At 37.7% G+C, this 11,735-nt stretch overlaps 1 protein-coding gene across 2 annotated transcripts in view; it reads right to left on the bottom strand.

Annotated features, from left to right (window-relative positions):
• Positions 1–706: 706 nt before the first annotated feature.
• mapk12 (mitogen-activated protein kinase 12) overlaps positions 707–11,735 on the bottom strand; it is a 53,433-nt gene continuing 42,404 nt past the window's right edge. The window contains exons 10-13 of one of the 2 annotated variants that reach the window (XM_018092105.2): positions 8,564–8,643; positions 7,920–7,998; positions 7,179–7,352; positions 707–4,817 (exon numbers count right to left, since the gene is read on the bottom strand). In XM_018092105.2, coding sequence (XP_017947594.1) covers positions 4,750–4,817; positions 7,179–7,352; positions 7,920–7,998; positions 8,564–8,643 — 401 coding nt within the window. In that variant the 3' untranslated portion in view covers positions 707–4,749. 2 annotated transcript variants of the gene reach the window in all.

The following is an 11,735-nucleotide window of genomic DNA, read 5'->3' as shown; positions in this document are numbered from 1 at the left end:
TAAGACTGCCCTGATCATTGCATACACAGTGGAAGTGGGGGTTTGTGGCAGCAAGTACTAAAAATTAAGAAAAGATGAAAGTACAATAATATGTATACTTATAAAATGGTTTATTTTTTCCATGCAGCACAAAAACATGCAGTTTCTATTTACAACTCCTTATGGCAAACCAAATATTGTCATATATATTTCCTGAGTTTCTTAGCACCAATGGCAAACTGAATTGGGTCCCACAAATCAATAGGTACAGAGGCAGCGGCTGTGAGAGCAGTGAAAACAAAGTGATTTTTCCCCACAGGAGATGAATGGACCTCCCTTAGCTAACCTCTTATGTGCAATTCCCCATGTTAAAGGAACAGTAACACCAAAAAATGAAATTGTTTTAAAGTAATTATATCATAATGTATAGATGCCCTGCACTGTTAAAAGTTGTGTATTTGGTTCAGGAACACTACCATAGTTTATATAAATAAGTTGCTCTATAGCCATGGGGGCAGCCATTCAAGATGGAAAAAGGAGAAAAGGCACAGGTTACATAGCAGATAACAGATAAAACACCATTATAGTCTACAGAGCTTATCTGTTATCTGCTAAGTACACAACAGCTTTGTTTATATAAACCACAGTAGTATTTCAGGCAAACACACAATTTTTACCAGTAGAGGGCAACAGTACATTATATTGTAATTACTTTTATACATTTTCATTTTTTGGTGTTACTGTTCCTTTAAAGTAGGAACAGCAGTTCAGGTTTTAGCCATTGGTATCATATACCATCTCCACATAAAGCAAAACACTCCTTAGACCCAAACACATTTCTTTGGATTTATGAGGCAGAACTATCACAGATTACAAATGCATTAGTAGAAAGAAATGTACAGAGTCTTGCCAAAGGAGCTGTTACAATAAGGAATGAATTACATGGCACAACAAACAATGTCATTTCAGAAGAAATGGCTGTTACTCACATCTGCATGTTTCAATTTACAAAGCAAAGTCAGATTTCGGTCACAGAAAACAACGTTTGGCTCAAAATGCATCAGTCCAAGCTTGACACATTGCATCCTTACCTATCCACCAGTCAAGCAGTTTTTGGAATGTATGTGGGTTCAGATGAACTCTGTGTAAAACGGGACTGTCTATATAAAATAGCAGGGAGGAAAGGTTTGTTCTTGCCCTTTACAAAGCACTAATAAGGGCCCTTCTAGAATATATACGGCACAGCTTTGGTCTCCACTGCTCCGAAGGGACATTATTGAAATTGGGGGACCATATAAAAACCAGAGTAGCAAGTTGCAAGTCATATATTGCTGGTTGGAACTTACAAACAATAGACTAGTCTCATTAGAAAGATCCAGCCAACCCATTTCAGGAGCAACTGATGATGATGTATGGATCCATAAGGTAATTTAGGCACATTTTAGGCATGTAACTTTACAGAGAAGTGAGCATGACTTGTTTCCCAGTGACATTTTACAGTTACATTATAACCCCATTTTTTTCAACATTGGTATAAAGAACTGGGCCTGTGCTGAGTATACGTTTTTGCCTGATGCTTTAGTTAGGAAATATCTATATGGTGCACTCTGATACATCAACAGAAGGCAAAGCAAACTACAATATTCCTGGTCCTGCATTGTAGTGACAACAAAGGACAATTCTAATTATAGATAAAAGATAAAGCCTATAGAAAGTTGAGCTCATGGAGTTTCTTACAGTTTGGCTAATGGAACACTATAAAGGGTAACTGAGCTCCATCACAGAATAAGAGGAGAGCACCTTCACGCAGGTTAACTGCTTTAGCATTTATTCAAACCACGGAGCTCCATGTCAGACTCTAGTGATTCCCATGACACTTGTCAGCGTCTCTTGGTTGTCTCTGCTATAAAAAATGCATTTCCAAATAAACACAAAAAACAGTGAGCTGTAAAAAGGAAAGGGCCCTGTATAACCCAATCACCACAGCATTAAACTAAACCGCACAGAAAACAACTTTTGGCAGAGCAGAGTTCGAAACAGTCCTTAACATAGGAAATATTTATATTTTATTTGAAATAGCTACTGATTTTCAGTTCATACTGTTTAATTTAGGATCTACATATAAGCTGGCTATACATTGGCCAACATTAGCTGCCAACTCAGTCATGCATATTGTATGTTGGCAAAAACAAATGCTTGCCTAACCAATCCCCAGACAGGTATCTATTAAATAGGTTTACAAATCCTGCTGTTTAATGACCGCTTGAAGCTGCTTCTCCAAAAGGGGCTGCACTGGCCCCTATTATGGATCCAGTTGTTGGCCTGTAGGCCAAATAAACTCTTCCGCCATGAGGGCAGCTCTTTCTGTGTTTTGGAATAGAGGATCCTTACCTGTGCAATAAGTGACATGGCTTACAACCTCAGATTACATTATGTTTGACCCCAAATAAATACAGTTACTTCTTCCAAAACCCAGGTTTTTTGGCAAATGGAAGTAACAATCACAACTACTGTGTAACGGTTATGTACTTCCTATTTAACAGCAAGAAGTTGTAATTTTAGCCATGGGGCGACAACTGTGTAGGGTGGAACAAACTTATGTCTTGCTGGAAAGTCTGTGGCACTGGCTCAAGATGTGCAGAAACTCCATAGAGGTGGAGATTTTCAGTAGATAAAAAAATGATATATTACTCTATCACAGTGATGGGCAAGTGGAAATCCTCCAAATGTTTGTGAACTACAAATCTGAGCATGTCCCTACAGTTGCTGGAGGCTGTAGTTCAAACAATATCTGAAAGGTTGCTGAAAGCCCATGCCTGGTCTATCACATACCAACAGATCAAGTATTAACACACAGTCAAAAAAAGGAATGATTTTGTCCACTACCATCCATCCTGTTACATGAAAATCGCCAGTTGTGAATCCTTGCTAGTAGTTGTACACATGCAGAACATGTTGTGTTGTTTCTGGTGCAGGATATTCAGGCATAAGTTTAGTTCCATTAAAAAAAAAAGAGTTAATGGTATGAAACTGAGCCCAGTCTATTTTACGAACAGAGCTAAATAATAAAACAGGAGGCACTGACATCGAACAGGTAATGTTACCTGATATTTTTCAACTCATCTTCACCCTACCCCCCCTCCCTTCCAAGGCATGAGTGATGAAGTGACATAGCATATTTCATTTATGTAAGAGGTAGTGTTTCCATACAGGTTCTTCTTAAAATGTATTTTTTTTGCTCCTTTCATTTGTTGGCTTGGTATGGCAAGATCTTTCTTTTTACAAGAGCCAACTACAACTGGGCAAATGTTATGTGGTCCATTGAGTTGCTACGTGAACATGATAAGACTTGACTTATAAGCCCCCCCAGCTCACCATGTGATAGAAGAGATGTACAATTACATGCAAATGGTCAGCTAGCTTTGCAATGAGAAAAACACAAGGCAAGGCAGAGAAAGCCTAAAACATGATCTGTCACGTACAGAAAAAACACAAAGAAATATCTGAGAAAATAGCAGATTTCATTTTAAGACTTCTTCTCTATAGTTTAAATTCAATTTCTTTTAGCTAAATCTCTACATTTCATATATTTTGGTCACTATATATTTGCTAATTAATCTAGCACAGCCTGTTCCTGGTTTATTTTTTTTGCAGTGATCTTGCAGAGTCAGTTTAGGAGACATCCCATCTTAATTTGCCTTTATGCTTTCAAATCCTTACTCTCAAGCCTGACTCTGAAACTCCTATAAAATACAGTTTATAAATAGCTGGATATTGTCATTTCACTGTTAACTGTTCTACTATTCTCACAGAGAACATGGTCAAGAGGTATGCACCTGGAAACACATTTTACTTGCAGTGAGTGATATTAATGAGACATTAGCAGTGAGATTGCACATGACAGAAATGCTGGGGCCAGAGTGGAGCTGAGGCAAAGAATAGAGGCATGTCTGTGCAAAGCAGGGTTTTTTATATGCAATGAGAATGGGAGAAGGGGATTTCAACTGACAGGTATATCATAATTTTTTTTTAAAGAACCAAGTCTAGGGGAAGAACCTGTATTGATGTGATTCCTGATTGCATACATTGTTTGTAGGGGCTATTTTACTTTAGTGCTATGTGAGCTCTAACAGAGAATTATGTTAATGTAAAAGTGAAGCAGATGATAAACCACTGCACCAAAATATTTAAACAAATTATGTGAATCTGAAATGGCCACTTAATATAGGGTGGCTAACAACAATGGCAATATATGTGTGTCCATATGTGAAATATTAGCTGTTAAGGTTTTATGCAACATTTCTATTCCAAATGTGGGGCTTTAAGCTGTACTTCATACTGGAACAATATCGGCAAGAGAAATAGAAAGAGTACGACCCTAACCAAAATAAGCATTTTAGGCAGAATAAGCTCACATCTACCTAGTGCTAAGGTTTGTGGAAATATATATTGTGGTAGGCAAAGGCAGCACAGTCAGACCACTCATACAAAGGCAAAAGCAAAATTCTACACTTACACTGAATCTTCACAATGGAATTAAATCATGTCATTTTGAACACCATTTCTTCACAATAACAGCACATTATCTGCAGCAGTAAGAGAACATACTGGCAAATCAAACACCCCTACACGAAGGATATACAAAAAGGCACTAGATCCTTGTTGGGGGAGCAACACAAATGGTTCCTACGATATAGACCATACACTTTACATCCAATTTATAGTCCAGTTTTGAAAAGTTACGGCTCACATTTGCAGTTTTGCGACATGTTATACCGATGTTTCCTTTGAATCAGCCACCAATGGCTTATAGCTAGTAAGCTCCTTGTGTGTGAGACCTACAGAGAAAGAAAGAACACACATTAAAAGTCACATTAAGAAAAATGACCACTATGTCACGTAATTTTTGATGAGATGCTATACTTTCTCTAGTGCAGGCTTTGGAGGATAGGTGCACGCTCTTTAATCAGTCTGCAAAGCTCAAGTAAAAGTGGTGCTTAGGGCAATACAGTACTTTAGAGAAAAGAGAGAAAGTTGTCCAACAGGCCCTAATAATATTTTTCTGCAAATATGCCTATAACATATTATCTATTAACTCAATCTTTTCTCACGGCACTATATGTCTACATACTAAACCAGTAGTTCAATCTACCTATGACCAGGCCCGGACTGGCAATGTTAGATGCCATAGACAGTCACTATTTAGTGGGCTGGTGGGGGGCTGCTTGGGCCTCTGTGTACTTACAGTGGTGGATGGAGCAAGAAAGCTAGGCACATTTGATTACATTTATGCAAAGGAAAACCTATTGTATATACAGCTTTTCCCTTTTTGGTCTGTAAGAAAGTAAAAAGTAGCTGATAGTGTAGTACTATTAAGTAAAGTTTATGTAATAGTCCTATACCATTGGTTACTTTTTACTTTCTTGCAGATCTATAAGGGAAAAGATGTACACACAAGCACATCAAAATTTGGACTTTACATTTAATTACATTGTTATTTTTGCATAATACAACTAATCCTGTTTTGACAATTTTTAGCAATAGGATTCAAGGATAATTTAATTAGTGTCTGTTTTTTTATGCCGGCAAATTATATGGAAAACCCCAGGCATTCCCAATAACACAGCCTATATTGGTCCAGATTTAAATTAATGAAAAAATGTCAATTTATGGCTTATCACGTGAAAACTTATGGGCGAGATTCAACTTGTGGAGAAAAAACTAATTCAGTTTCAGTTTTTTCCCCCATAGACATCAATAGAGTTTTCATGTGATTAACAGTAAGATACGTTTTTCCCATTGAATTGCATTGGTTCTATTGGAAAATCTGTTATTCAATCAGGGAATAAGTCTTTCTCATCAAATTGAATCTGGCCTATCACCTGGAATGTTTGGGGTCTGGCATTTTCTGTACAGGTATGGGACCCGTTATCCATAATGCGTGGCACCTGGGGTATTCCGGAAAAGGGGTCTTTCTGTAATTCGGATCTCCTAACTTAGGTCTGCTAAAAAAATTATTTAAACAGTAATTAAATCCAGTAGAATTGTTTTGGTTCCAATAAGGATTAATTATATCTTAGTTGGGATCAAGTACAAGGTACTGTTTTATCATTACAGAGAAAAAGGAAACCATTTTTAAAAATGGTAATTATTTAATTAATATGGAGTCTATGGGAGATGGCCTTTCTGTAATTCCGAACTTTCTGGATACTGGGTTTTTCTGTAAACTTGGATTACCATACTTTAAGGCTACTCAAAACATTAAAACTTAGCAGTGTTTTTGCCGCTAGGGTTGTCCTCTGGCTGGTATTTGACCGACCTAATTCCCTCACAGTTCTGTCCCTTCCCGTCAGTGCATTTCCTGGGCAAGCAATCGCATACTACATTACATCCATTTGTCAGTTCATTTTACACTAACTGCTTGGAGGTTTCCCCTTCCCACAAATTTGACAATACTTCACTAACAGAAGTTAAGAGAAACATTTGTCAAGTGGTCTGGGACACTACCTCCTAAATATGTCTGAACAGGCTGCAGATGCAAGACAAGGGGATGTTACCAAAGGATCTAATTGAGTTTCCAGTGTGTTTTTAGTGACAAATCAGGACTGAAAGACAATTTTTTTAGTGTCTATATTTTGAATAGTGTTTTTGCATCAATTTGTAGGAGCAGATATATGAAACATCCATTTGTTTTTCTGTTAAAAATTCAACAGAATTTTTTCAAGCCTTATTTCCAGAATTCCAAAATTGTTAATTGGGCTCATTTACTAATGCACTCCCCCTAGTGGGTTTAATTTTTCCAGGAAGAACTCTATGGATTCAGCAGTTTTAACTTTGGTTAAAATTCAGTGAACCAAGGTCAAAAGTCAGAAAACTTTTTCATGTCATGGTCTACATTTGGAGCCACAACCGTGTAGTTCTTAATGTTTGGCAGTTGCTCAGTTTTATATGCAATTTATACAGAATATGTACATTAAAACCAAACTATTGATTTTATTTGCACAGAAAATATTTTTATAGAATAGGTGCAAAGAAAATCACTTTATTAGTTTATAAGGAGTTAAAGAATTTGTAAGGATTTTTTTTTTTAAAGACCAGATGACAGGCCTTTTTTGGTGACAGCCCTGAAATAGTACCATGCTTACTGTTGTCTCCATTAGTGTTACTCAATGAATCTTTTTGTATAGCTGTATACTTACGCCTCCACTCCTCCAGAGGAAGATTTACATTGTCGAATGAATCATCATAGGGTTCAGCTTCTGTCTCATCATCAATATCATGGAACTGTTCAAAGTATGGATGTGCTAAAGCCTCTGTCGCAGTTATCCTCTTTTCTGCATCCAGTACCAACATCTTCTCAAGGATATTTACAGCTGAGCAACGAAAGCAAAAGATACACTGGAAATGAACTGGCTGCTGTATTTTCATTTAACGCCTGGAGATTTGCGACCAGGTGGCCATGATACAGGACTAAAAGCTAGAGAGCGAACACAGCAGAAACGAATACAAGTGTAATCTTTCCAAATTAAGTTTCAAAGTATATTTATAATAGGAAAACAGATTTAAATAAAAATGTGAAAAAAAATCTTCTGCAAAACAGCTATACTATTAGACACAGTGAGATATCAGCAGTGCTGACAAATACTAATAAAAATCAAGTCTCAGTGATAGAGTTCACAAAGGGGAATCTTTTACGAGATTAGGAGTCATAAGTACCCAGAACATATTGAAATAAATGTACTTCCCTTAGTACTCAATTCTTATCAAAATTCCATATTAATATTTAAGATGGTGGAATGAAAATGAAAAAGAGCTCACTCTAAACATGTAATTTATTCTGAATGTTTATATCTCCTTTAAAGGACAACACCAAAAAAAGAATTAAAAAAAAAAAAAAAAGCATGCAAATTTTTTGATAAACAGGATATACAGGGGATTACCAAGAGGGTTTGCATATCTTAGCAATGATCCAAAGTCTTTCTTCTGCACTTTAGGAAGGCTCTTGATATAGTTTTTAGCCTGGAATACAATATACATATTTTTATTATAGTCCCAGTAAATTTATCTGCACAAATCAGCAGTCTGCACATGCCCTCAGTGCCACGTACCCCATCTTCTCATAGGTTCAACTTACAAATGCTTTAGCAACTGAATATAAAACCATGCTTCATGTCTGCACTGCACTAAAGCTAAAGCTAGAAGCTAGATTGGAGTCTGCTTTGCATTCAAGAGAGCAGATGGGGCCTGGATGTCAAATATATTCCTCATTAATTTCAGGCTGGTCTGCAGCTCCCTAACATCCTGTCCTAGAAGTTGGTTGGGAAAGATCACAGGAGCAAAGCTATTTTCAAACATTAACCAATATCTTCCTTTGTTCCACACAGGGACTGTTAAAATATGCAAGATAAAAGATTTAAAAGGTGAAACAATACACAGACAAAGTAATAATGTAATGAGCAGCCCTAACATTGACACAGCTGCATGTACTATGTTGTGGATTGGGCATTAGTAAACAGCAGTTGCAGAGCAGTGGCTAAGAAGCAGCTAAAAGGAAGAAATAAATCATTTCAATCAGCATACGCACATCAGGACTCTGGAGCTTCTGGACAAAATCCTGAGTTGGTGTCCCAGTAATTTTCATTATTTCTGTTAGCTGGTCTAGATCTTTATCTCTAGTTAAAGCAATAACATTATGATATTCAACCTGTATTCATAAATGACTGCAGATAAGGAAGTGTCTCCTATTTGCCAAATAAAATCTGTTTTTATGACAGGACTGTCAATAAATATATGTTATTACAGGTATAGGAGCTGTTATCCAGAATGTTTGGGACCTTTGGTTTTCTGGATAAGGCTAATGTCCAAAGGAGTGACTTAGTTGCCTGCAATAGATCTCTGCTACAGCGGATGACTAACCACTACGAAATGCCTTTCCACCGGCAATACAAGTCGCCAGTGGAAAGGCCTACGCATCGCTTTGGCTTTCCAAAGCTGTAAGTATTCTCTTGTAGGCAACTTTGCACAACTTTAGAAAACCAAAGCGATGTGTAGGCCTTTCCACCAGCAACTCCTATTGTTTCCGGTGGAAAGGCATTTTGGAAAGGTTAGTCGCCTACAGTAGAAAAGATCTATAAGGAGCAACTAAATAGCTCTTTCGGACATTAGCCTAAGGGGTCTTTCCATAATTTGGATCTCCATGTATTAAGTCTACTGAAAAATCCTTTGAACAATAATTAAACCCAACAGGATTGTTTTGCTTCCAATAAGGATTAAATATATCTAAACTGGAATCAAGTACAAGGTACTGTTTTATTATTACAGAAAAAAGAAATCATTTTTACAAATTAGAATTGTTTGCTTAAAATGTAATCTATGGAAGATCTTTCTGCATAACAGGTTTCCGAATAAAAAATCCCAGACCTGTATTATAGTGGCCCTACACCATTTCTGGATTTATGCTCTCTTTTGTCATACTTGTAATGGAAATCCTTAACTTTACAGTTAAATTATTAATTTCTTTTCCATAATATTGGTATTCAAGGGGACCTGTTATCCTAAAAAAAATAATTCCAAATTATTTTCTATTGTGCTACTCAGGAAAAATAAACTTTGCTTACACTATATATATTATTTAAATCTTGCTTCCTTCAGACTTGGAATTTACAATCCCAGCAAGCAGGCACCATTTTGTTAACATGCTTATTAAGATAAGCTTTGCATCTTGCCAAAATCTTGGGTATGTGCCAGAATTGGGGGACCTGGTTCCGATGCACAGGCTATGCAGTTATAGACCACGAGGAGGGAAGGGACTGAGAGGAGGGACTCTAGGTGTAAAGGTGGCCATACATGGTAAGATTTGTTTGTTTGGAGGTCGCCAAATCTTTCTCCCTATATGCCCACCTTGGGTGGGCAATATCATGCTAATGCGATTGTTTAGCCATAGGACCACATTAATGAGCCGTTGTGGTCCACAATCTGATGAAACATCAAGCCTGTCCGATGGATATCTGCCCAATTTTTGGCCAGACAGCGGTCGGGGAGGCCTGTCGGAGGGCCCCATAAACAGGCAGATAAGCTGCTGAGTCAAACTTAAGAACCCAAATTTTATGTTTAATTTGAAAACTACTTTTATTATACAGCTTTTTATATTTGAGTCCCCTTTAAAGCATAAAGGTAGCACCAAACTATCTTTCTTTGGAAAGAAAACTGAAAGCAGGCCTTTCTCAAAAGTAGCCTTTTAAAGGGTTAGTTGATGTAGTAATTCTATGACTATGGTTCTCTGTGTATGGTTCTACGACTATGGATTTGAAGCCAGTCCTGCACTCTTACAATAAATGCTTTTAACGGACATGGGTGAAATTATTCCTCCAAAATATCAATGTCCACATTTTAAGCAATTACAAACCTCTATGCCATCAGCTTCAGGCCATTAGCAACAATCAGAAGTGTTTGTTATGCAGATACAATCACTATGATCTTTCCTAAAGCTGCTGACTGTAGTAATGTATAAAATGAATGATATCTTTCAGAGTGCTGCAGCTAATGTAATATGTCTCCTAAGAATTCAGGAACACGAAAATATGCCTGCATACATCCCAGCACTCTCCCGATTTACTGAGACCCCCAACCAACACTCCAGTAAGCTCTGCCCCCTTGGGATTCATGATTTGGGAGTGTACAGTATAAATTGGGACTGAAGGGAGATGCACCCATATACACCAGGATCAAGTTACCAAATGGCACCTTGTGTAACCATCTGACCAAAGCTACTACAGTACTGACAAACCATGCGGCCAACATAATTGTGGGCTTTATTAAATAAATTTAACATAATTGTGGGTATCCATCCTGCAAAGCTGGAAGCTCCCAGAAGACAGAATTCTTGTCAGTTCTATGGGAGTCCTACTGATATAGGAAATAAAAAACATTTAAAAGAACAAGGAATGTGTAAATGGGGTAGTATCTTGTAGCTCACCCCCATATGATCCAAGTTTGCTCTGCTGTTCTTTGAAAATTACTTTTGTCCCACAGAGCTCTCTATCATGAGCAGGGTGCCATGCTGGCAAGTCAGGAGCTAAAAAACAAAACAAAAAAACCTGTCTGTCCTTAATAGATATTCAGAGGCACTAGGTACTAATGCACATGCATTACCTCTCCAATCTGTGACAGACATGCTTGCTATCCAGGAAGAGAAGACTACAGAAAAAAAGCAACTTGGATCACTTGAGGGTGAGCTACAAAATACGACCGCCATACCATTTACACTTATCCTTTAACGCCTGGTGAACTGTTCATTATTAGCACTGCTAAAATACAAAGACAGGGTTCTCTTAATAAAACTAAATTAAAGGAGAAGGGAAGTCATTTTGGCATTTTACTGCCAATAGATCCACCACATTAGTGCCACCTAGAACACTATAGTTATTCAGCAGAAAGCTTTACTATACCTGATTTAAGAGCCCTAGGAGCTCCCTCTGATAGCAGCTACCATTTTAGCTTGGTCTTGGTAGCTTCCTGCTGCAGTTATAGCCATTGGAAGCTCAGATCACACATTCCTAAGGGTGGGGGAAGTGAATTCTTATGCATTCTTATGGGGGGGGGAGCAAGAGAAAGGCAGGGAGAGGGAGAGAGGAGAGAGCTAACCAGACTCAAGCGCCAAACATGAAGGAGCCCTAAAAGAGAGGAAGTCTGATACCGAAGAACATGTTTCCAAAAAAGGAGTCAAGAAATCCAGTGATTCTTTTGATAGAGGACTC

Source organism: Xenopus tropicalis, chromosome 3, assembly GCF_000004195.4.
Source record: "Xenopus tropicalis strain Nigerian chromosome 3, UCB_Xtro_10.0, whole genome shotgun sequence".
Classification (NCBI taxonomy): domain Eukaryota; kingdom Metazoa; phylum Chordata; class Amphibia; order Anura; family Pipidae; genus Xenopus; species Xenopus tropicalis.
The sequence above is the reverse complement of the archived record's forward strand: the minus strand, read 5'-3'. Positions and strand labels throughout refer to the sequence as shown.